General features: G+C 35.6%; 1 protein-coding gene across 1 annotated transcript in view; it reads right to left on the reverse strand.

The window, feature by feature from the left end:
- CC2D2B (coiled-coil and C2 domain containing 2B) overlaps positions 1-26,299 on the reverse strand; it is a 58,510-nt gene extending 32,211 nt beyond the window's left edge. Inside the window, exons 1-16 of the mRNA XM_070431870.1 lie at positions 26,261-26,299; positions 24,247-24,307; positions 22,881-22,960; positions 22,469-22,535; positions 21,504-21,598; positions 19,114-19,312; positions 18,420-18,556; positions 18,190-18,318; positions 16,221-16,430; positions 13,782-13,879; positions 10,909-11,049; positions 9,421-9,529; positions 9,107-9,225; positions 7,036-7,213; positions 4,183-4,333; positions 3,212-3,359 (exon numbers count right to left, since the gene is read on the reverse strand). Of these exons, the coding sequence (XP_070287971.1) occupies positions 3,212-3,359; positions 4,183-4,333; positions 7,036-7,213; positions 9,107-9,225; positions 9,421-9,529; positions 10,909-11,049; positions 13,782-13,879; positions 16,221-16,430; positions 18,190-18,318; positions 18,420-18,556; positions 19,114-19,312; positions 21,504-21,598; positions 22,469-22,535; positions 22,881-22,960; positions 24,247-24,307; positions 26,261-26,299 (1,961 nt within the window). The remainder of the gene's footprint in view (positions 1-3,211; positions 3,360-4,182; positions 4,334-7,035; positions 7,214-9,106; positions 9,226-9,420; positions 9,530-10,908; positions 11,050-13,781; positions 13,880-16,220; positions 16,431-18,189; positions 18,319-18,419; positions 18,557-19,113; positions 19,313-21,503; positions 21,599-22,468; positions 22,536-22,880; positions 22,961-24,246; positions 24,308-26,260) is intronic.
- Positions 26,300-27,185: the final 886 nt, after the last annotated feature.

Raw genomic sequence — 27,185 nt, forward strand, 5'->3', positions numbered from 1 at the left:
TTAGGCTCTATTCTAAGTTTAACCTTAAGAGACAGTCAACTTCTTGAGGGTAAAGTGTCCACACTCTGTGTAGTAGCTAAAACATAGTAAATGCTAAATAATAACTGGTGCATATTGGATGTACTCTGCAAACCCTGAGCATAGTGACTTATTAAATATTTTCCTTCCATAGATGCACGGTATTGAGATGTAACCAAGATGTCTGCTTAAGAAAAATTAATAAAATCCATAGTATATAAGAATCTTTAGGTTACATTTTTACAGTTGAAACATAATATAGAATATGAATTAACTGGGAAGTATTACCAAAGGAGTATCTTTATTTGGACCTCTTTTGGTGCTATACTCTGATTCTCACAAGTCATTCTTGCCTTCTGGAGAATTCATCCCAGGTTCCTAGAACGACGGCTCAGCACCAGCCCTTGAACTCCCACACTGTAGAGGAGAGTTCTGTAACTTCCCTCTCTGATGTCAGAGGCCCCAATGGTAAAGTTTTACTTTGAATTAACTTCTTTAGAGAAGGCCCTGGACTTTGAAAACCTCTCTTACAATTCACTCCCCGTTGAAACCTGCCGTACGCCCCCATCTTACACAGAACTGCTTTCAATCTTTTGTAAACTTGAGTCCCCAAGTAACTGGAACTGGCAAGTGCAGCATCACAGAAGCGATAGAGAAGAGACTTAAAGAAGCAAAAGGATGAGGACAAGCCAATGAGTATCAGAAAGTCACTGGTAGCCTTCGGGAATCCGTGGATTGCTTTAGGGAAGAAATGTGTGAATAAAAAGTGAAGGCACTGTAGGCAGACCAGCATACCACCCAGGTGAGGGCTTAGTTAGATAGGAAAAACAGCCCAAAAGTGTTTTTTTAAGGTTTAATCAGATGAATGGATTGTTCTTTGTTTAAAAAAATGAAGAAGGCTTCTTATATATAAAAGACTAACAGCATATAGAGATGGCAAAGTTGAAGATGATATAAGAAAAGGATATAAAAAAAAGAAAAGGATGTAGATACATCAGCAGAATCCTAAAAGAAACAAAGGAAAGTTCCAAAATACCTTTATAAAAGATTGCCCATATATTAGCTTTAGAGTGAGGAGAACAAATATCTGACTCTAAGAATAAAAAGCAAAGAATATGTGAAATGAGACAAAGGTAGGAAATAGCTGCAGTTGATACTATACTAGGGAAATACTAAGAAATAAAAGAAAATAATGGTTCAAGGTATTAAAAGTTTATTCATTAGATAGTAAGTCAATTAATTTTATTACTTGTCTACTTTTTTTCCTAAAATGCCCTTTCTCCAGGCCTTGAAGAAGATGACATCATTTATTTACCAAAACAAGGACATCCATCAAAATTGCATTTGCCTTCATAGTGATTTCTGTCTCATCCTCTGACTTGAAGAAGAAATATTTCCTCTTCTCTAGAACCATAGCTATAAATTTGTGTCTGGTTCAATATCTTCCTAACTCTGAAGGATCTCATACTTTTTCTAATATATTCTCTGGCTCTTTTCCCATGGATTTCATCACTTCTTTTAAGAAGATAAAGACTGCCCCAGTTTTTAAGAAATCCATACCTTGATTCTATTGTCTCTCTTATTTTCAGTCTTTTTCCCCCCCAGCCTGTTAAACTTCTTGACGAATAATGTACACCCACTAGCTCAGTTTCCTCAAAACCAACTGGTGTTTTTTAAAATATATTTTTATTGATTTCAGAGAAGAAGGAAAAAGGATAGAGATAGAAACATCAATGATGAGAGAAAATCATTTATCAGCTGCCTCCTGCACACCCTCTACTGGGGACGAGGCCCACAACCCAGAAATGTGCCGATTGGGAACAAAACCGTGACCTCCAGATTCACAGGTCAACACTCAACCCTGAGCCTCGCAGGCCCGGCTCAACATCAATTGCTGAGTGCTACTAACATTTAGGTGGTGGTGTTTTTTCTCTAAAACTTGTTCTTTACCACAAAACGTACTTATAAACTCTTACGATAACTCTGGCCATATGCCACTGGTTTTACACATAGTGTTCTCATTATTTTAAAAGTCGCTAATTTCAATTTTGATCTCCTTTCGAATCCAAATTATTTATAGTGATGTTTTTAAATTTTTTTATTCTATTTTTAAAATACTTTTTAAAGAGCAGTTTTAGGCTCACAGTAAAAGTGACCAGAAAGCGCAGTTTTCATATGCCCCTTACCCCTCACTCTTCACAGGCTCCCCACTATCAACATCCTGCACCAGAGTTATAATTTACTACATTCATTGCAAAAAGAGTGGCATTTGTTGCAATACATGAACCTATGTTGGCACATCATTATCACTCAAAGTACATAGTCTACATTCGGGTTTACTCCTGGTGCTGTACATTCCATGGGTTTTGACAAGTATGTAATTATATGTACCCATAATTATGGTATCACACAGAGTAGTTTCAGTGCCCTAAAAATCCTGTGTGCTCTACCTAATCATCCCTCTCTCTTCATAACCCCTGGCAACTCCCAATATTTTTACTGTCTCCATAGTTCTGCCTTTTCCATAACATCATATAGCCAAGGTCTTTTAAAATATGTGTTTAGATGGAGAGGGGAAAGGCCATTGTTCTGGTATCATCACTCATTAATTTTTAAATGAGGGAATCTATGTGGCCCTTTATATTTACCATTTTACTCAAACACAGCATAATATAAAAGGCAGCATTACCATCATTTTTATAAAATTTTACTGTACTTATTTCTAGTAATCCTATTTTGGATATGTCCTATAAGTTAATTCCAATTCTTCTAGAAAGTCCTGGGGTATAAAATTTCTAGGATTTTCTTTCTAGCAAGTTGATAATACATAAATTATTATTTTATAATCCAGAATGACTGGGAAATATAAAGGCCCTGGAAATAAAATCCTTGGGAGTCTTGGCCTTTCTCATCCTGCATGTGACTATAATCCTAAGCAAGGAAGAGATACACACTATTACATATAAAGACACTTATTATCTTATAGGATAATTATCAATAAGATGTATAAATGTCTTATATATTTAGAAATATATTAACATTTTATATATATATAAATATATGAAAAAAATAAATCAACATCTAAATAAACTAAATTCCTATTGCTGTTAGTTTTTTTCCTTTTATAGACACAGGTTTTGTGTGATGCTTTGCTGAGGAGTGGAATTATTTTTCAAGCATAAAGGTTTACTACCTGCAGTAAGCAGATCTTAATGACTGCGACATAGGTGTCAGAGGAATGCCATTTTCATCTAAGGCCCATGATAGGGAATAGCTTAGTTTTCCTGATGTGAAAAGACAAAGTTCTTCAGTTTCATTTCCCTCAAGAAGAAAAGGCACATCTGTTTATAAAGGGCATTAAAAATAAGTAAATTTTTTAAAAAGTGTGCAATTTGAACACATTGTAGATCCACCCCTTCCCTCCCCCCACTTTTACTTGTGGAAATCCAGGAACACATAGGAAACTCTGTGCTGACCCCAGGCTCAAACCTGAGAGCTCCCCCTCATCACCCATCTAAGATGCCTCAAGGCAGATTGCTTCACACAGACTACAAAGAGAGGAAAATATTGATCTGGTTACATAAAGATGGACAGCGCTGGGCTGCTGGGGCTGGAGCAGAGACACAAACCCACAGGGAGGCCGGGTTTGATTCTGATCAAGGCCATGTACCTAGATTGCAGGCTCCTCCCTGGCCGGGGCCCAGGTCAGGGCTCATGCATGAGGCAACCAATCTAAGTGTTCCTCTCACATTGATGTTTTTCTCTGTCTTTCCCTCTCTCTTCCACTCTCTCTAAAAATCAATGGGAAAATATCCTCATGTGAGGATAAAAAAAAGAAAGAAATGTCATATCCTATGAAAGAGACATCTTGAAAATGCCTAAAGAAAGTTGTCATTTTTTCGTGGTGAAGGGACTGGAGTCCGTGTTGATAAAAACACCTTGGCAACTGCGGCAGTGGCAGCAGCAGCTGGGTGATGGGGTGGCACCTTCCCCTGATCAGCCCGGTTGCCTCCTGCAGAGGGAGGCCAGACTGCTGTCAGTAGGACATCCCCTGAGGGCTCCCAGACTGTGAGAGGGGGAAGGCTTGGCTGAGGGACTCCCCCCCCTCCCCCCGCCCAGTGCACAAATTTTGTGCACCAGGTCTCTAGTTTTTAATAAACTTACTGCTTCCTACTTCTCCATACTCAGGCATGACCAGCTCATCAGAGCTAAACTCTACATATTCCAAAGCAGTTTTGCTTTTCAGCTCTGTGTTGTTAGGCAAAGGTATATATAGTTTTGCCAGCAAGTTTGTCCTTTTATTTATTTCATAAACCTAAATAGAAATGATTTATAGGTCATTGAAAGTACAAAAATTTTTAAACTAAACTAAGGACCCTTATAAACACCCATTTGTATTCTTTTTTTAAAATGCCAGAATATAAAATAGGTATTGTTCTATAGTATTTCACCTACTGACTGTGAGAAAAGTAGATAATTGTACATCCCTAAAAGTAGAATGCCTTTCACTAGTTTCAAAGAAAATAAATTTAATAAAAGGATTATAAATACAGTTCTGAGAATATAGGTACACATAACACAATACCTGAATAACTTACTTTTGTGTAGCACTTTTAAAGTTCCTTACCTCATTTAAACCTGATGAAAATTATCGGAAACTGGTATTATTCTTCCCATTTCATTAGGAAATGGAGTCTGTATATAAAACTATATTTATTTTTATTATAAGTGATGGAAACTCAGGTTGACTTGCTTAGAAAAAAGGGAAATTCATTAACTCATGGAATCCAAGGGCAGATTAAACGAGCTGTAGGGATAGGGGAGGGCAAAAAAGTCCCAGTAGGTATTTTCACAGATGCCCACTGGGTACTAAACCCAGGTCTTTTGATTCTGTATGCTGTGCTTTAACTACAATTCCATCACTGCCATAATTACAAACCTAAAGTTTTTTTCAAGAGCAAAATCTTCATTTGACCTGTACTGTGTTTGGTAAACAGTGATATGTACTCTAAGAAGAAGGAAATAGGGGGAAGGGTGGGGGCGGAATGCTCCTTGAAAGTTAAGAAAAAATGTGTCAATCAAAAAGGGGGTTGGTTAATCAAGAAAGCAGAGAAAAAGCAAAGTCCGAGGCAAATATTTTTTCTAGTTATCTAAAAACTGTCCCTTGTAAAAGTTAACTTAAGCCAACACACTGGTCTCTTTGACAAAAGTGTCCCTAACGCTGAAAGGTTTGTAGGAGTTATTGCAAATGGACTTAAGTATTCAGGTCTTGAAAGGAATTTCTTATTGTAAATCATTTTATTAGCCAACTAAAGAAAGACAGTGAACTGAAAAATATATTCAAAGGACGAATTGGCACTCTGATTTGACAAATCAGCCTTGTAAATTTGTTTAGGGAACTGCCTTTTCAGGGGATTGTCAAATCCAGTTTCTGATACTGCAAGGCTGGAGGTCAGATCCTGGATAGAAGTAAATGTAAAGGTAGAGAATTCCACCTGGTGAAGTCCCCAGGAGACAGCCTGCCCCCTGATAGCAGCTATTAGCACCACTGAATGGCAGAGATGAAGTATCAAGAACGGGCATTTTAATGGAGGAACTGGAGTGGTCAATCGTTGTGAAGTAGGAAACTGCAAGGATATATGGTAAAAACACAAGTAATTCAGTTTGGCTGAATGAAGAATCAGTAAAGAGGAATGGTAAGAAGTAAATCAGAAATGTAGATTAGAATCTCTTACACTAGGGCAGTGGTCAGCAAACTGTGGCTCGCGAGCCACAGGTGGCTCTTTGGCCCCTTGAGCGTGGCTCTTCCACAAACAGCACGTGCGGGCGCGCATGTACAGTGCAATTGAAACTTCATGGCCCATGCGCAGAAGTCGGTATTTTGTGGAAGAGCCACACTCAAGGGGCCAAAGAGCCGCATGTGGCTCGCAAGCCAAAGTTTGCTGACCATTGCACAAGGGCATAATAATTTATATTTCAACTTCTGCAGCTGCTAATGATGTAATTTATCTCTAGCTAGATTAGTTTCTTTCCCTGCCTCTTAGTTTGTTAGGGTTATATGCTAAGTAGTGAAAAATTCAAAAGTGCATTTATCTACATTGGGGGCATTTATCTGTATTTTTAACCTCAAGTGGTTGGATTATAATTTTTAAGATGACAGGCTCTTGATAGTACAGATAAACAAAATGAATACAACCTCTGGTCGGATAGCACAAAATGATCTAGGCATTGTAAAAATAACAGATTTAGATTTGTAATTATAATCCTCTTTCCAGTCCTCAAACTCCATCCCAACCTTACATACACAAATCTTTATTCCCTCAAAACCTTTCCTTTGGGTATAGATGCAAGTTCAACCCCTATATCGGCCATCAAAATTTCTTGTCTAGACTCCTTTATGGTCTCTAACTTTTTTCCATTGTCCTATTTTCTTCTACCTTTAATAGTGTAGGGGTTCTCATGATGGTGTCTCTGGACAAAGATCAAGGGTCTATTGTGTGTATGATCTTTCATCAGATTTTTAAAAAGATCCCAAATCCAAAAGTAGGTGAAGAACAAATACAGCAAGAGACTGAAATCAAGTCAGGGCTGGAGCAATTTGGAGACATCCTTCAATACTATTGTAATAGTTATACCTCTCACTATAGCTTCCAGCGGTCACCAACCTTTCGGACCTCATGGACCACCAGTGTCTGCGGACCACCAGTTGGTGACCACTGGACACAACCCTCTTCCACCTCACTACCAAATGAACAGTAATACTGCAGACCAAGGGTTGGTAGAAATTTTAGCAGGAAAGAAGAGAAGTATTTAATTAATCAAATAATTTTGTACTTATAGTATAAAAAACTAATGATAAATTATAAATATGTTATTTATAAATATCTTCTTTAGCCATATAGATCAGTTATCTCTAAATGTAAAAGAAATAACTTATCACATATAACAATAGCTAACAAGAAATTTAAAATTATGTACGGGTAAAATAAGGTACAAAAGTAAATAACAATGACATACCTCCAAGCAAATTGTTTCAGGCCAATATATTAACTGGATATTGAAAATCTGCTGAAACATGACTTTAAAATCAAACTGCAGAGGAGATATTGAAGTGCAAGAAACCTGTTTATCATTGTATAATATTTTAATAAAATATTTAAGCTTCTGAATTTTGGCTCTCCTCTTTTGCTCATGCCTAAAAATTAAAGAAACCTTTAAAAGACCATTGAAAAGCAAAATGGACATACAATGTTCATTTCAAAATGTACCTTAACTTAGCATGTTAAAATATGATTATTTTAGAGGGCAAATGCTATCTTTAAGCCCCAAAACGCTTGCCAAAATGTGGATAAAAGCCTCTGCTACCCAGTAAAATTTCTTTCAAGAAAAAATATTTACTCAAAAATAGAAAAGAACTAAAATCAGGGTTCTGTAAATCGTTCAGGTATTTATTTTACTAAATTTTAAGCACTTACCTATCATAAGATGATTTATGAGAAGAGGAAACTGAGGGACTTAGTAATGGGATTGGGAAACTTAAATCAAGAACTCAAAAATATTGTCTAACTCTTAAAAGAGGTACACACACACACACACACCATATTTTCAATAACCTCAAAGAGGTGGTTCTAAGTCATGAGGCTTGCTGTGTTCTATTAAAAGCCTTTGAAAATCCCTTTAGGCTTTAGGTTGTACACCCTTTTTCTCCAGGTCATTTTTTCTCTGAACCCAAAGATTTGAGAGAGGTTAGTTCTCTGGGGCTTATATGAGTACACTTGTTAGGGAATAAATTGGCCCCTTGAGTGAGATGAAAGTCCTAAAAAGAGTCTTCCATCCATTCATTTATTCGTTCGCTCAACTAACATTTACTGAAAACCATTTTAGCTGCACGGGAACTGACCTAATGATGTTTAAGACTTGAGCCACTTTTTCAGAAAGAAGACTGGTTGGAAAATAAGCCTTAGTTGAAATATAAAAATCCCCTCTGTTCTCCACCCTAATCATCCTCTGGGCCCAGGATCTCCCTGCCCTCAGATAAGCCCATCTTCTCCGTAACCTTCTCAGAGGGTTCAGAGACAAAAGATGACTTATTCTCCGTTAGCCTCTTCTAACCATCTTCCCAATTACCCTTAGAGAAATATCTTAGTACAATTGCCCCTCATGTTGTCCTTTGAATGTAATTTTAACAATGAGCTCATGAACTGATGATGAAATTCATTAATTCAGTATTATATTTATCTTGAGATAATCTTGTTTTTTCTTCACCTGTAAACTCTTCAATTCTTCTTTAATTCCTGTACTCCTTTCATCTCTATCCTTGACATCAGTACATTATTTTTTTCTAGAGAGTCAATTCTTATTCAACTGGATATTTTAAATGGATAATGAAAGCAATGCCACACAACAGCAATTGCTTTGAGAAGACAGAAAGCACCATATTTCCTTTTGCCTTGACTTCCACTAAGTTTTAGTGGTCCAAAGTGTCCCATGAGACAAAAATGTTGAAAAGTTGGACCTAGTTCAGTGCTCTAATTTGACTTACCCTCTTTAAGGGAGATGAGAGCCACAGGCCTAGAGATGGGAGAAATGACAATCTGTGTGATACCTGTTTTTGCATGAAATGTCCCAGGAGTAGGGGGAAACATTATAGCTCAAGGAAGAAGTCGCAAGTGGGAAGGAAAGACGTTTATGTCAAAATATAAAATTGCCCAGAGGGGCTTTCATTTTATGAAAGCAAAGGGTCCCTTAACAAGCTAGGGACCCTTTATATAATCTTATTTTACAGTGGCTTTATATCCTACCTATCTATACATGAACAAAAATTACTACCACAGCAAAAACAAAAAACAGTCATCAAACCAAACTGGTTTATGTACCACCTCACTGATGAATTAGAGACCCTGGGCTACTTAACCTTTTATACGCATATAACACCATAGACCTATAGTAGCAATTAAATGTGCAAATGTGTAAGATAAAGTAGCAAAGTGCCCGGCATACGGTACTCACTCAAGAAATCTAACATTATTATTAAAAATTAAACAATAGACAATATATAAGAAAAAAATAAACCTGTAAAAACGCTTACAGTGAACACTTGGATAAGTTTGTTAATTCTTCAGCAAAAGAAAGTTGTGGCATCAAAGTGATTGGCTTTATTCCTTCAATATCTGTTTCTTCAAGTTCTGAAGCTAAACATAAGAGGCTCTAGAAACCAAAAAAAAAATAAATGTGTAATTTACAATGTAAGTTCATTGCTTAGGACAGTTATTCTTAATATTAAACTTATATTTCCTATATTTGTAATTTTGTTGGGTAACTGTTACAAATACAAAGATATCCTATTTTATCTACTAAATATTATAACTAGTTGAGTTAAATATCATTTTTCAATATAAATACCTCCTCATTTCCCCCACTGTTATATGCTTTTCCTTCAGTTTTCTTCTCAGTCTCAGACATTTCTGACATTTCTCCTTGATTTTGTTCATCACATTTATTTATTTTTATCCTAGTTAATAATAAATAGAATTATTTAAAGCAAATATAATGAAAGTATTGGACAGTTATAATTGTGCTTGCACAGCTCTATGAATATACTAAAAACCATTGACCTGCACACCTTAATCAATAAAGAAAAAAGAAAAAAGAACTGCACACTTTAAATGGGTGAAATGTATGGTATGCGAACTATATCTCATTAAAACTGTTTTTTTTATTTAAATTCTTTATTAGAACTGTTTTTAGAATATATGCTCTTGCCTTCTGAAATACAGTATAGTAAGTTCAGTGTGGATATTACCCGTATGGGCTGAGAGCGACTTCCTGTGTTGACTGGCACTATGGAATTTGGGCAAGTTCCTACAGTGTTCTGTGCCTTACTTTTCTCATTTGAAAATTGTGTTGTTATAAGGATTATATGAACTAATTCATGTAAAGTGCTGTTTGGTGCTCGAAGCATAACTAATAATAAATATTATTGTTTTCCTCTGATTTGGGGTAATCAATATGAACTTATTGTTCCTAATTAACTTAGTGTTCTTTAATATAATGGCTGTCAAACTTTGTCACATTCAAATCACTGGGGAGCTTTTTAAAAGCTTTTTTTTTTTTTTAGATAAACTGTTGAAAATGTTAGGAATTATAATAAAGGTGATCGTGAAACACTTTCATTAAAAACCACTGCAGTTGGGGGAAAAATCAACAAAGTAAACACCATTTTTATTGCCTGAAATTACACTAATCTTTTACAGTTTGGGGGGGAAAAAAGACCCAGGAACAATGGGTTAGGAAGGAAACTAGTTATTTAACTGTGAGTTCACAGCTTCTGTGAGTAACAAGTATGGTTTTTAATTATAACTAACTCCTCCAATAGACATGTTTTTATAATTTACATGTTTTACCCAGGAGTGTGATTGCTGAATCTATATTTAACTTTATAATAAAGTGCCAAATTGTTTTCAAAGTCACTGTACAATTTTTCATTCCCACCAGCAATCAATGAGAGTTACTATTACTCAGCATCTTTGAAAGCATGTGTTACTGTCTCTTCCTTTCCTTTCTTTTTTCTGATTTTTAGCCATTCTAATAGGTATGTAGTATATTCCATTGTGGTTTCAATTCACATTACTCTACTGACCTGAAGTGATGTTGAGCATCTTCTCATGTGCTCATTTGCCATCCATATACCTTCTTTAGTGAAGTGTCTATTCAAATCTTTTGCTCCTTTTAATTAAATTGTAAGAATTGTTTATATATTCAAGATACAAGTCCTTTGTTGGCTACATCAAATAGTTATCTAGCTTCTTTTCTCCCAATTACTGTGAATTGCCAGTTATTCATGTGCAGTTCCTCAGAAATGTTATAAGAACCAATAGAACAACCACTCACCTCTGAAACTGTAACTTTATCGGGGTGCTTATAAACCCTTGCTGTTGTCGAAGAGATTTTATCTGTTTCCAAGTACGTAATATACTTTGTAGTAGAGAGAAGTCCTTTTCCCTTTCTAAGTCATAGAGCTGTTTTGTATTACTACAACAATAATGGTAGATTAAAAAAATATTAGCAGATAAGAATTATTTAAGTCATTAAGATGGCCTGGAAGAATGTATTACACTAATTCTTCTGGACTCCCCTTGGCCACCTCATGTTTTTTTCATTTCCCATATCTTGATATAGAAACTGAAATTCCATTTAGTGATTCATTCCTTTATGGCTTAAAGTTTTTCACTATTTTCTTTGTCATCCCCTTTACATTATCCCTTTTATGAAGTTTAACACCTGTTTCTACAGGATCTCCTATTAGACTTTCTAATTAAGATGAGCTTGGCTTTATCTTCTGCCTTTGTCACTCCATGAAGCCATTTGAATGCCAGTCAGAATTACTAGTGTTTAACAAATACACTCCATGTAAAAGCTGACTTTACCCCTAATTTTTAGGATTTTTTCCTTTTACCTAGTTTTTGGCTTTTGTAGATTCCTTACCTTTTTGCCATTTCAGCAATAAAAATAGTATTATCAGACATTTTTACTTATTTTCATTAGAAGGGACATTCAGGGAATCTAGTCTACCATACTGATAGAGAGAGAAGCCTACTGCCATTCTTTAATTCATCCACTAAATATTTATTGGGTGCTTACTGCATGCCAGGTACTGTGCTGGTTAAGGGGAGATACAAAGATAAAAAGACAAGGTCAGAAAAGCTTATATACATATAAATTAATCAATGCAACAAAATGTTATAGTGTTATGATAAAAGTTCACACATGCTATAGTGTGAGCATAAATAAGAGAGATAGGCAACAGGAGGGAAAGACTTCATAGAGTATGTAACATTCAATTCAAATCAATAAACTCATAATAAGTAAGTACCATGTGGCAGGAAATATTTAAGGTGCTGGTAACTAATATCCTAGCAGGGAAAAAGAAAAAGCAAATTACAAATGTGATGAGTATCATGAAAGGGGAAATACATAAGTGCTATGTGAGCATAAAAAGAAAGAGATTTAATCTAATCTAATGGGCAAAGTAAGAGCCTCCCTGAGAAAGTAACATGACATTGAATAAAATGTGTATGCTGACTAAATGTCAGGCAGAAAATGATGAAAGAACCTTTAGAAACTAGAGGCATTAAAACAAAGTTATGTAGACAACAGAGAGCACAGTTCATTTAGGGCACTGGACTATAAAGTTCCGAGATAAGAACCCCAAAAATGAGGCTGGAGAAGTCAGCAGGAGACAGATTATGGAGGGCCTTACAAATCATGCTAAAACCACTGAATTTTATCTTAAAGGCAATAGAAAAATCACTCTGATTTTAATATGGAGCATGGTTTAAAGAGAGGTATTTTAGGAGACTATTTGAGTAGTTAGGCTATGAAATAAGCACCTGAAGTAAAGCAGAATCAGTGGGAATGGTTACTGGCTGGGTGTGAGGGATGCGAGAAGAGGCAAGGAGACAGGTCACAAATGACTTGCAGATGTCTTTTTTGGGTACCAGGTGATGGTGAGTACTAGCCATCTAGTATATAGTCATTAAAGGCTGAATTCATATGTGCCATTCTTATTTAATTGTATTTCATGCCCACAGTTTTCCCAACAGAAACATTGTTTTTCAAATGGCAACAAACTCCCCTTTGAAGCATTTCAACACGACTCTGAAAATTTTTCTGAATGTAAATCTATCACACTGCTTTTTTTTGTTTTAATAAAAGCAACAATCTCTTCAGTCTCTCTCTCTCACACACACACACACACACACACACACACACACACACACACACACACTATTAGACTTCTGCCTATCCATCACCATGGGATCCCATCTAAAGCATACTTTTCTTTTTTCTATATTATAGTTTGTGTTCATTATGCCAATGTTTGTTCTTTGCTTCCAGTTTTAGCTTATAAATAACACTAGTTTGTTTTGTAAATACTGATGTCTTCTATTCATTTTCATTCATTCATCTAATACTTATTGAACACTCACTGTATGCCAGGTGCTGTGCAATATGTCAACCTTCTCAAGTAATGTTGTTTGCATTTAACTAGGTTATTCTAGGAAAACAATGATTTAAAATCAACTCTTGCCTCTAGTAGTTAAGAGCTTGTAGTACTATGCCAGGTCAATGGGCAGGGAGTCAAGGAAATTCTTTATCAAATCCTCCTCGTATTTAGATAACTGTATGTCTTTGTGCATAATGGAACTTTCTATTCAATAAGCACCTCCCAATAAGCTTTCCTGCTATTGGAGATTCCTTGACACATAATTATGTTTTCTCTTGAAATCATTTTTCCAATTATTTCATACTTTCCTAACTTCTCTTCCAACTTGTAGACCATATTTTTTTACAGGGGTCCTTAAATCTATAACCTCTTCGGGTATTGCCTTTAGACTGAATTAATAATATATCTTGCACATATGTATATTTAGAGTAACTCTCAAATAAATACAAACACCTGAGATTAATATAATCCAAGTACAAAGAAAAGTATTAGTAAATATAGCTTTAATTGACGTGTGTTTTTTAAGAATCAATGGATATTAAAACTAAAACTACTTTCATGTGACACTTCTGTGATATATTTTTTACACACACAAAAAATGGGTCTTAAGGAAAGGTTGGAACAATTTCTATAAATGCCTAAAGAGCAGGGAATCTTTTCTCTTTCTTGTTTTAAATTTTCCATAGCAAGTGAAGTGCTCTGTCTAAAAAAGTTACTTAATAAGTGCTTGATGAATACATGAAGGGCCCAAACCTACCTTATCTGCCAATAATAATCTTGTAAAGATTTTCCAGTCAGCTGGCTCATTTCCAAATCATCATTTAATAATTTGGTAGCATGTGTCAGTGCTTTAAGCTACAACAAAGAAAAGACCTTTTTGGGGGTACATTTCATTCATCTGTTACCATCATCCCAATTCACCTGTAGATCTAGGTTTGTGCAGTATAAGCACAAATATTAAGTTTGGTGTATTACTGCCTTCTCTTCCAAAATATCCTATATAATAAAGGGCTAATATTCAAACTGTCCCCTCGGAAGTTTGACCGACCGGGAGTTCAAGCGCTCGCTATGATGTGCACTGACCACAAGGGGGCAGCACAGAATGAAGGCCCCAGCCGGCAGCCGGGGGAAGGAAGGCCCCAATTGGCCCTGATCGCCAGCCAGGGCTAGGGACCCTACCCGAAATTTGTGCACGGGTCTCTAGTTTTCCTAGTATTTGGGTAAAACTAAGAACCACCTCAATATCTGTCTCAGATACAAACATTATACCTTAAACATTCTACATAATCAGTTCATCGATTAATATAGAGAAATACCAATCAATCAAGATGGCAGAATGAGCACAGGAATCTACCTTCTTCCACTTAAAATCCATAGTTACACAGAAGATACGTGTTTAACTGTCTTTATCCATTTCCATTCCCATACCTATATAATAAAAGGCTAATATGCAAATTGTCCCCTCAGGAGTTCAACCAGGAGATCAGGAGTTCTATCGCTTGCTATGACGTGCACTGACCACCAAGGGGCGGTGCGGAACATGGCAGGGCGCTGAGGGAGGAGGAGGCGGGGAGGCCGGGAGGCGGGGAACCTTATCAGCCCTGATTGCCAGCCAGGCCTAGGGACGCTACCTGTGCACAACTTTCATGCACCAGGCCTCTAGAACAAGTATATTTGTAATTATATCTATATCTCGCAATAAAAAATAAATGCATAACATAGGAAAATAGAAAAAATAAAATCAATAGAACAAAATATACTGAAGGAAGTATAAAACAGAGCGAATTATCCACAGAAAATATCTATAGAGAAATAAAACTGAAGGAAACTATACCTAAGACATATGCAGGAGAAATCTGTTACAGTTAGAGACAGTTTAAGAAAATAAATTGAAGAAAAGTAAAAAGCAACTAGGAAACTACTTTTGGCTCCTAAGAATTAAAAATAATAATAGTAATTATTATTATTATTATTATACTGAAACATGCATAAATAATGATCCCAAAATGTTATTTTATAAAGGAGAGTCATACTACATGAAAAATAAATATAGCCTTATATATGGTAATAGATAGTATTCTAATGAAATAAAATTGATATTGCTAGATCAGACTTTAAAGATTATACAATATTTTTGGAAAATTATCTATAAAGTAGAAATCCATAAATCAAATCACTTCTTTTCAATGACTTACATCTGAATTTCGGAGTTGATTCCTTCAGTCACGAAAACAATAGCCATATTATACTTAAAATTAGAATATTCAATATTTGTTTTAAGAAATATTCTGACACTATTAATGCACAGTCTTCAACTATTAAGTGCTCCTACACAATTGCTACATAAAATTCAATTGAAGATATTCAGTTCTATGATTTTTGCTTTTGTATTTTACAGAGCAGATATACTAAAGTAAAGTTCATTTACAACTTCTTGTAATGTCTTGGTGACTCCATCAGGCTTGAATGTTTAATTAAGTACCTTACTAAGTATTTTCCAAATGTACTCATTAGCTGAATGAGACCTATCAAAACATCTTTAAAGAGAAAACACTAGTAAACAAAACACTTATGTATCAGAAACTCAGCAGAGATTAAATGAGAGGCACAAATTCAAAAAATAATCAGTGGATATTCTCTTGATTTCTCTTCAAACTTTATGGACCCTTTATGATGTCATTAGATATTTGGATTGATCATTCTTAAACTAAGACTCCTCATATTTGGTATGAGATTTAAGATTGCTGATATTTTTATAAAAAATACTCTATAACAAAACTTAAAACAGCCATATGACTCTTTTAAATAGTAATCATTTCAAATACTCTTCTTAAGTCATAGGACCAAGAATACCAGTGATCAGTAAACCATTTATAAGTGCTACATACCCTTCAACTCCTACAGTTTCTTTTTAGAAAAGCTGAAATCAACCATTGTTCTTATTGGTTAAACTAGAAGCCCAGTGCATGAAATCACGCAGCCCCGCCCACCTGCAAGCGCCTCACTATGCTTGCAGCCCCACCCACCTGTGCCGGTCTTTAGTCATTACGGTGTCATGACCACTGGATTTTTATTATATTGATAATTAAAATGCTAAGGGAAAATGTCCTATGATAACTTGCTCTGTACTAAGAGGTTTGTTTACTCTTTCAATGTTAAATGTTCAGCCCAATAATATAATAAAAGCCATTCTCACCTTCTCTAAAAGGAGCTGAGATAAATTCTGTTGCTGTCTGTCCTGAAAACACTCATAAAGTTGGAGCAGCCTAGCACATAATACTTGTTCTTGATTGAAGACAGGATGATGGCTAAATTGCAAACCCACAATGTTGAGATCTAATTGGTACATTTTCCCTTGACCTTCCATTTTGGTCCTAATAGAGCTTTCTAAATCAGATTTCACTGCCTTTAAAGAAAAATGTGTACACAAAGTTAATTTGGTTCTACTTCTTTTTAAATTACCTTTTTAAGAGTAACATTTTAATTGTAAGAAAATTAAGACACAGAAAATAAAAAACCAATAATTTGATCCTTTTTTGTTAAAGTTGATTATGGCCCTTGATTTCATACAGAGTATCCCAAAAATATGTATACACACTTTGAATAATTATTAATTTCAATGGGTTAAAATATGAAAAGAAACATCAATTGGGCTATCAGCTGTAAAGTGTGTATAAATTTTGGGGGGAAACCCTATATATTTATAGTACAGCATTTTAATAATCTTGCTATAAGTTATTGTTTATAATACTGTTATGTGCTGGTAGAGGTTGAATTTTCAAGTTGTAAGCTCCCAAATAATTTCCTATAGGAACACTATGACAAATGGTGTTCAGAACTGCTGAGTCAATAGTTGACTATGTGATGATATAATAGTCATCTGTGGACCAGAGTTAAATGGTAAACCCTTATTAAAACACTGTTCCAGCCCTAACTGGTTTGGCTCAGTGGATAGAGCGTCGGCCTGCGGACTCAAGGGTCCCAGGTTCGATTCTAGTCAAGGGCATGTACCTTGGTTGCGGGCACATCCCCAGTTAGGGGGTGTGCAGGAGGCAGCTGATCGATGTTCCTCTCTCATCGATGTTTCTAACTCTCTATCCCTCTCCCTTCCTCTCTGTAAAAAATCAATAAAAATATTTTTAAATAAATAAATAAATAAAACACTGTTCCACTCTAGACAGTTTGGCTCAGTGGACAGAGAACCGGCCCATAGACTGAAAGGTCCTGGGTTCGATTCCAGTAACGAGCATGTACCTCAGTTGCAGGCTCAATCCCCGGCCCTGGTTGGGGCACGTGAGTAAGGCAACCAATCAGTGTCTCTCAAATCGATGGTTTTCTCTCCCTCCCTCCCTTCCACTCTCTCTAAAAATCAACAGAAAAATATCACCAGGTGAAGATTAACAACAACAAAAAAATTGTTGTCTGACACAACTTTCAGCACATTACCTGTTAAGGATGCTACAGAATGAATTTGAATACTCAGTTTAGATGCTTGGTGAAGTGACATATACATTTACTCCCAACTCTAAGGGTCCATTGAATACTGAAATTGTGCTTGGATGAAAAAGTTACTTGTTCAGCCCAGTGGTTTCCAACATCAGAATCTGGATGTTTACAAAGGTTAATCTGGATGGGGGTTAACATTTCTCCAAAAATGGTATGTTTTGCATTTACCTACCATCCTTTTGCTCATTCATTCATTCATGTACTCACTCATTCAACAAGCTTCCACTGTTTCAAGGATCTCTCTCTCCAACAGCAATGGTCTCTGATAATTATGTTAAAATATCTGTGCTATAACTTGAGCAAAATAAAAATAATCCTATCCTGCTATCTAGAGTTACTTTTCAGTCTTTTAATCTATGTACCCATATACATACTTGTCCGTTCATTGATAAATTCATTATCTATTTTTATAAAATTAGGATCAGATTTAATTTTTCATTCTTTTTTCACTTCACATTTTATTTTGAGAATTTACCCATATCATTAAATATTCCTCAAAAACGTAATTTTAATGGATATTTGACATTTCATCATAGTTTTGCCATTATATTAGTAGACATTAATATATTTAAAGGGTGAATTAACACCGCAAAAATGTAAGTTATAATCAGCATTACAAGAATTCTAACCATAATTACAAGTAAACTGTAACTGGTTACCTTCCTGTATATGGTCTTTAGTGCTGGATTTAAAGATTCCTTGCTTATGTTTAGTCTGAATTTCCATGACTGGCTAATAGGTGAAGGTAATGACATTATTTCAGCACTTTCTTCAAACCAACACATTCCCTATCAAAAATATATAAGAAACATAGTAATTAAATATTTCATCAAAAATAAATATCACATACTATCAGTGAGTGGTTTAACTTGTTAGCTGGTGCACTTGCCTCTTCTAGTTGAAGCAGGCGATTTTCCATTTTGTTGCAGGTCTTTTTATATATTTTTGGCTTTCTCTGTATATAGAATCCTTCGTCTTCTAAAATGCGTGGCATCATATCTTTTGGCAGTTTACGTTGGTTGACCACTTAATAACAAAACCTACATATTACTTTAAAGTCCAACATGTTAAACTGGTATTGACCAATCAAGAAGCAAAGGGGAACTAAAGTCTAGCAGCAAGCTTAAATACACACACACACACACACACACACACACACACACACACAATGAGTTCTTTTAATCAATCCTCTTAAACTCAGAGAAGGCATGAAGAACAAATATAGAAAATATTCTATAATTTAAGAACAGTCCTCCTTTTTTTATCCTCACCTGAGGATATGCTTATTGATTTTAGGGAGAGGGAGAGAGAGGAGGAAGAGGGGGTGGGGAGAGGGAAACAGAAACATCAATGTGAATCAGAACATCCATCTGTCACCTTTCGGATCAAACCCGCAACCTACATATGTGCCCTGACTGGAATCGAACCCGTTAACCTTTTGGTATATGGGAAGATGCTCCAACCAAATGAGCTACACCAACCGGGGCTAGATCGGTACATTTTATCTATCCAGCATAGAACAAAGCTATTATCGTTTAATATGATTCATTAATGACAAATATTTTATTGTAAAAGAACTTTACCTGAGGAACTACTTGGCACAAAAATATTTATCTGTTGTCTTTTGATTTGTTCTTGATCATCTTCATATTCAGCAGCTTTTACTTCAAGTAAATCTGGAAAAATTACTTCTTCCATATAATCTTTATCATGGCTTTCAGCAAAATCTTGTACATTATCACCAAGTGATAAATGTTTAGGGTAACTATCATTTACTAATCGCTGTTGAATACCAAAAATAAAAATAAGTATACATGATTATCCTTCTGATCCATGCCACCCAGTTCAAGGTCAAGCTGAAACTGTTATAATGAAATTTCACTGAACATAGAGGAACTTATTGAAGGCTTAATCTTTTACAATATGATTTTTCTATAGCACTTCCTTGCAATTCTCAACGAAAAAATTAATGAAATAGAATTATAATTCAAGCCCCTTCTCTCCTTTGGAAAAATAGTCTGAGATATTGGACTATGACACATCAATCACTGAGAATTCATAGTGTAGGGCAAAGGCCAGATACATCAGACCATGTGGTCCTAAATCCCATTTTTTTTCACTATTCAGAAAGCAGTAGTACTTAAAGTGATTGTGGAGCATCCCTGATGTTTTCTGGATGGCATTCAAGAAAAATAAAGAAAGAAAAGTAAAGATTCAACATAGAAGTCTATGGCAGAGTGATTATAGTAAAATTTTAAAACATGCTATGTATAAAAGTTACAATCTGAATATAGGTATTGGAAAATATATTACTAAATATAAAAATGCATACTTTTATATCATGATCATAAATTTTGAGTCTCTTCACACACAAAAATCAATTCATTTTGAATGACTTTATTGTCTAATTTGATATCGACACATATTGAAAAAGGAGACAGAGTGTGTGTGAGTCATGCAAATAAAAACTCCTCAATTAAAAATGTATATTTAGCGTCTTTGAATAGAGGACCTTACATGCTCTGATCAGGTCTGACAAAATTAAGTAACATAGTTAAAGCATCACCTAGGTTCATATGAAGTAAACACCCCTCGTACCCTGTCTCCTACCCCTGTCATGAGATCAAGAAAATATTTTATGCTGTGGCACATGTTGCTCAATGGTTAGACCAAAGGGTCTCGGGTTTGATACCCAGTCAAAGGAACATACCTCGGTTGCTGGTTTGCTCCCCATCCGGGGTCGGGGCTCATGCGGGAAGCAACCAGTGGGTGTGTCTCTCTCACATCAATGTCTCTGTCTCTCTCTTTCCTTCTGTTTCCCTCCTTCCCTCCCTCTCTCCTTCCCTCCTCTCTGCTCTCTCTGAAAAGCAATGGAAAAAATACTCTCAAGTGAGGATTTTTAAAAATGAAGGTATTTTATATCTAGAAATTTTTATGGTATCTTTTTCAGAATTCAAACAAAGTATGGCACTGATATCTAGAAGCAAGATTTGGGAGATCCTCACATAGGGGATCTCTTTGAAGATTCCAATCATAAGACAAAAAGGACTCTCTTTGTTCCAGGTGCAGCCCCCATTATCAATCTTCCTTTATAGCATCCCAGATGTGGGCCAGGGCTTTCAACTTGCCTTCGGAGGTAAGGCCCACATCGGGGTTGCTGTAAAGGAAGACTGATAATGGTGTACAGTAGAAAGGCAAATGGGGTCCAAGAGGGACCCCAAAGGAGGGCCTGAGGGATTTGGAAATGACTAAGAGGTGTTAGTAGATAGAAAGAATTCTGGGGAATAAGAGGTTCTGGGGGAAGGGACTCAAGGAAACTGTGGAGAGACTTGAAGGTGGAGAGGAATTAGAGAAAAATACAGAGGAACGTGAGTAGATAGGACGATCAATAAGTGACTGACAAATGAGGAGGCAATGGGGAAAGACTAGTGAGACTGGAGGAAAGCACAACCAGGGAATAATAGGAGGGGCTGAGGAGTTTGAAGGGAAGTGGGAAAATGACAGAAATTGGAAGACTCTAGGATTGGACTAGGAGGGATGGACAGAGGGACTCTGTGGAGAGTAATAGAGATTATCGAGAACAATGCGGGGGCACTTGGAGAGAAAGACAGGAACAACAGAAGAAAGAGAAAACACGGGCTTTGCAGCTAACAGCCTATATTTCCCAGCTCTATTAATGCTTAACCCACCTTAGTTTCCTCACCTATAAAACAGAGCCGATAACAGTGCCTGCCTAACAGGGTTTCTATGAGGATTGAATGATACAATCCACATTAAAAATTTAGTATGTCATTGGACATCTAGTAAGCACTCAATAAATTTTAGGAATTATTATGAACAGCTCAATTCAGAGAGAACAAAATCACTCAATAATAAAAATTTCATCTCCCATCCAAGTATTTCATTCTTTGCCTTTAACAAGAGTTATTTTTCCTGAGAATGAGGGTGATGGAGGAAGGGAAACAAACCCAACCTGCTCTGAAAACTGGCCCAAAGCTGCGCCTTCTTCACCGTTCAGAGTGAAAAACGAAAGGCCTGCCTCCAATGAGACTTCAGTCTGTGGGTTAAACAATGGAAAAGCAGTACTCAGTGGTGAAATGAATACTTTTTCTGCTTATACGTGAAAGAGAGGTAATAAGGTAAGTAGTAATAAGTAGTAACTATTATCTTATTCGTGAGCAAGGAGCAGAAGGAGAGACAATATCAAGTTATATTTGACTTCAAGTCTGACTTATGAAATTTTGATTTGTTTTAAAGTTCTGGTAACTGCAATAAAAAACAGAATAGAGTGTAAATCCTCTCCATCTTCCCTAACTCCTCACTCTAGTCAGAGTATTAAGAGCATCACCTTACATTTCTATCAAAATGCGGGCTCAGGGCAAATGGTTTTATCTCTCCCCATTTTTAGGTGCTTTCACGTATATGTGTGCTCACACACAAGTACCACTCCACCCATCTACAATGTTTTGTAGAGTGAGAGGTAGTTAAAAGTATTTAAAGTGACATACTTGCCCTAGCTGGTTTGGCTCAGTGGATAGAGCATTGGCCCATGGACTAAAGTGACATACTCATAGTTATAAACTTGGTGATAAAATAAGCTCTCCTTTTTCAATACTGTATATGTAAAGCCCTTATCACTTTCTTCTCACACACATATTAAAATGAACTGTTTTTAGGGAGGTTTGAGAGAGAAATTAATTCTATAATAAAAAGTAAAACTCAGTCATTAGGAGTAAAATAATTTTAAAATACATAAAATACAAAAGCTTATTTTATATCCTATTTGTGTCTAGGTGCCTAAAATTGGATTACAGTATTGACTTAATACATCTAAATTTACTAAGAATCATTGAATCACATACTTAAAATGAGTGAATTTTTTGCTATATAAAGTATATCTCAATAAAGCTGTCTTTTAGGGTTAAAAAAAGTTATTCACCTTAGACCACTGATTTATCTTATTATCAATGAGCAGATGAGTTGAAGATTTTTCACTTTGATTAATCTGAAACAACATAAATGATATAGAAAACTTAATCTTCACAGATAAACTTCTTTTGTTTAAAATGGATAAAAACCAAGACTTCTCAATGTTTTCCTTTTTAAAAGTATGCACACGTTTTCCCCTGAGATGTCATATATAGTTTCCATGACTAAATCACTTAACTTTTCTTGGATTTAGGTTTGAAAAAAAAAAAAAAACACCTGGAAAAGAACTTGAAGTATTTGGATTTAAGGAACTATATTTAAGACTGAAATTTGGCTCTTTTTTAAAGAAGAAAAGTTAATTTGATGCATGTTGCATTTAAACATTAAATTTAAAGCCAGGAAAGAAAAAAACAAGCATTACCTTAGCATTCTTTAGCTTTTCTCTTACTTTGCTTCTGAACATTTCTATTGTGTTTTTATTTTCTTCTTCTGCATCTAAACCTATGAAGAAGCCAACATAATATAGATCTCATGACACTTTTGAAAATAACTAAACAGCAATAGCAGCAAAAGTACTTATTAAATAGCTAAGTTGCATGCATTTTTAAGGATCGTGATAATTATGAAGACTGGGATATTGCTGCATGAGGGCTTAGAACCTCAAACAGATATCCCTTCCCCCTTTTCCATCTGGAGTAAATACTGTTATATATGCTCAGGACTGGATTTTGTTTCCCCTACCTGTGTGTTCTCAGCTATTGGCTATAGTCCTTCGTTGTAGTCAGGCGGGGGTGAGGGGGGATACTCAGAAAAGCAAACCTTTATCTTTTTCCTTTTGGGAAAAAAATCTGTAAGAACAGTTATATTCTATATAGAATATACAAATATACTCTCTACAGAATATACAAATATCAAAGATAGGTTACTTCAATTTGATGAAACTGGAGAGGAAGGAATCTAAAAGGAAGAGATAAGTTTCTAGGTACCAGTTAGTCAGTTTTGTAAAATTTGAGAAGCCCTACTTCTGAAAGCTTTTAAAATGAAACAGTCTTGTGGGGTATAAAGAGAACTCCAGCTGTTGTATGCACCCCAAACTATGTGTTATTTCCTACTCATTCGCTAGATGATCCACCAGATGAACTGAGAAAGACAGGAGTTGAGCAGTCCTAGGTATAGTAGAAAGTGGAGGACCTTTTGGTCATTTTGCCTTGCATTTTTCTGTTTCTTCTCCCTGCTTCTGACTACTTAAAGGCTGCATAGAGGATGGTGGAAATAAATGGTAAGAAAAAGCTAAATCACTATAGGTCATAAGAATCTTAATTCTTAACTGCATTATTTCCTGGTATAATTTAAAAATGACTAGTTGGTTTGTTTATACTCTATTCCCAGAACTTAGAATGGCAGGGGGCATATAATATGTGCTCAGTAATGGTGAATGAACTAGGGTTAAACCATTATTTATGTATTTTTCTCGAGATCTAGAACTTCCTGAAGCAAGTTCTACATCTAGTATCTTCATGGTATAACAGTCTCAAACACTTGTAGATTCTCCATGTTTGCAGAGAGAGAGAAAATAAAATCTTAATTAAAAATTTTATCACATATATAGCCTTTACTAATTATTTCCTTATGCCCATCTTGTATTATCTAGAAAGTTTAGTTTCTATTTGAACTCATCTCTTAATAAACTTGTGTTCCCAGCTGAAACCCTATGATAGCATTAGTCATTTACATCTTTTTAAAATAAAAACCAACAGCATCAGAATTATGGTATACTTATTGAGGACCTTTTTGAAGATGCTTGTCTACATTTTCTTCTACTGCAGTATTATCTGTCTCTTCAGACATCTGCAAAAAAAGGGGGTGAAAGTTACCTTGCATCTTTTTGTTTTGGCATTGAACACCTTTTCAAATGTTCATCATCCCTTTGAAAGTCATCTCCTTTAAAATGCCAATTCAGAGCCTTTGCCTGTTTTCTTAAATTCCATCTTTTTATCAGTTGGTATGAGCTTTTTATATATGGTGGGCTTTTAATTAGAAGTTGCTCTCTGTAACATCAAAAAGGACCTTTTCAAAAAAATTTTTTTTATCCTCACCTGAGGATATGTATATTGATTTTAGAAAGGGAGCGAGGGGAGAGGGAGAGAGGGAGAGAGAGAGAGAGAGAGAGAGAGAGAGATCTATGTGAGAGAGAAACATCGATTGGAATCGAACCCGAAACTTTTTGCTGTATGGGACAATGCTCCAATCAACTGAGCCATCCAGCCAGGGTTCAAAAAGGACCTTTTAATAATAAAATCCAATCGTTAGTTCTTAGCGATCATATATTGCCTGCTTCATATACCTTTTAGGAGGTTCAAATGAGGTCAGACATATGAAAATACTTTGAAACTCAATGCTGTATCAGTGTTAGCTTTTATCTGATTACATGGCAGCATCTGATGTTGGGCACCTTTATTATCTAAAAACGTTTTATATCCTTGACTTCTACCCTCTTATCTCTCCGGCCACTTACTCCCTGTATCTTCAAAGGTCACACTTCTCCTCACTGCTTAAATGTGGGTTCATTCCAAGGCTTTAGAGAGTGCATGTATTCTCATGGCTTCCTAAATCTGTCTCCAACCTGGACTGTTTTGGAATACCATATTTCTAGCTGCCTATTAGTATTTGTAATTGAATGTCCTATCATTATCAATATGCTAGAATGAGAATTTATTGCATTTACCATTTTTAAACCTCGATATTCTAAAATTAAACCATACTAGCAATGTTAAATCCCTATTTAGAATGATATGGATGAGTCTGTTTTTCATGTTAAGTTTAAGAAATAGAATAGTAAAAGACTCCTTAAATAACACCTGTACATGCTAACCAAACTAATGTGTAGTTGGAGTGGAAAGAGCAAGCAGACACACATCAGCTTTCCCATCACAGTAAAGATATGGATTCGTGTCAAAAGCCAAAGCAGAGTATTGACACAATCCTAGTAAAGACATTACTATCACAATAAGAACTCTGCCTACACACTTTCTGAAAGAACTTCAAAATCCACCAGTAGCTCCTGTACCATCCTTAAGAACTAATGAATAAGGCCAACATGAACTAAGATGTTCTGTTCTTATTAAACCTTCAGTATCGTCTTCAACACAATTAAAAATACCCAATTCTATTCTTGTCCAAGGGACAGTAACCCTTGAAAGTATGATGAGATATCAACCCTGGCAAGTGATTGATAGAGGTCTCCTTTTAATTCCCAATAATCTTGTCCAGCATTCCCAGGATTTATAACTTCCAATCCCCATCTAGAAGTAGGGATAAATGTGCAACTTCATATACATGAACAATAGTTTGGTGATTGCAGGGGGGAGATGGGTGGAAGTGGAAGAGGGCATAGAGGGGATAAATGGTGATGGAAAAATAAAATAAAATGAATCTTAATTAGATTAAAAGACATATAGATCTCAGTCCTAAACGTATATGTTTCACTCACTATTAAAAAAAGAAAAACATTTTATTTTTAGCAAAGCAGAAATGGATTGCTGACTGGCTGAGAAAAGATAAAGTCAATATTTAAGTAAGGGAATAAATAGTATATACATAAATAACTCATTTCTAATGTTCTTTATTACATAACTGACAGATCAAATAATTCATCCCTAATACCTCTTATTTATTCTTTTAACATATGTATGTGTGATTTATGTATAGAACCAAATACATCACATTTTTAGGATTATACTACATTGATAATTGGGCTATTTAGTATCATCAAAATCCTTATAAGCTCCATTAATACCTTACCTTTTTAATATCTTGTTTTCTCTTTGAGATCTTTTTCATGATGATGGTTCTTTCATTTCTAAATAAATAAGAAATAGTCTTAAGAATGATAGAGCATATTACTGAAAGAAAACTATTATACTTGAGATAAAAGTATGTTATTTAAATTTTTTAATTTAACTGAAAATTAAATAAAGAAATATACTCTCACCTTTAGTAAACAGTAGTTGATCACCTTTAGCATTTAATAGAAAGTCTGGTTAATGCAATAAGACATGGAAAAGGAGAGGTATAACTATGGGAAAGGAGAAGACAAGACTATCCTTATCTGTAGAAAAAAGACAAGAAAACATAGAAAACCCAAGACACTCGATGAAAACAGCTTAGACATAATTAGAAAGTTGTTAAGTAGCAGAACTTATGCCAAAGTTAATAGCTTCCCTATATGCTAACAGAAAAAGGTCACTTCATAATAGCAATATAAAACATTTTTCAAATACCTAGGAGTAACCGTAGGGAGCGGCTATAGGGTTAAGCCTCAGACTAACCTGTTGGCAAAGCCACAAACAAGACCTAGTTTAGAGGGCACAGCCCTCTTAGCATAATTAAGCTTGACCTTAGGAACCCCCTAGATCCTTCCTAGGTAGCTAATGGACTGTGGGAGGTGCAGCAAGTGCTGCCAAAATAAGTGAAACTCACAAGAACACTGTAACTATGGTGACCACTACCTTGTTTACCTCTGGCTATAAAATAAAGGCTCAGCTTGCCCTCTGGGTCTCTCTCTGTGGCCTCAGCCAGGCACAGGAGATCCCCCTAGATCAGTGATGGCGAACCTATGACACACGTGTCAGAGGTGACACACGAACTCATTTTTTGGGTTGATTTTTCTTTGTTAAATGGCATTTAAATATATAAAATAAATATCAAAAATGTCTTTGTTTTACTA

Source organism: Myotis yumanensis, unplaced genomic scaffold (assembly GCF_028538775.1).
Source record: "Myotis yumanensis isolate MYYU_CA2020_CCGP unplaced genomic scaffold, mMyoYum1.0.hap1 SCAF_13, whole genome shotgun sequence".
Taxonomy (NCBI): domain Eukaryota; kingdom Metazoa; phylum Chordata; class Mammalia; order Chiroptera; family Vespertilionidae; genus Myotis; species Myotis yumanensis.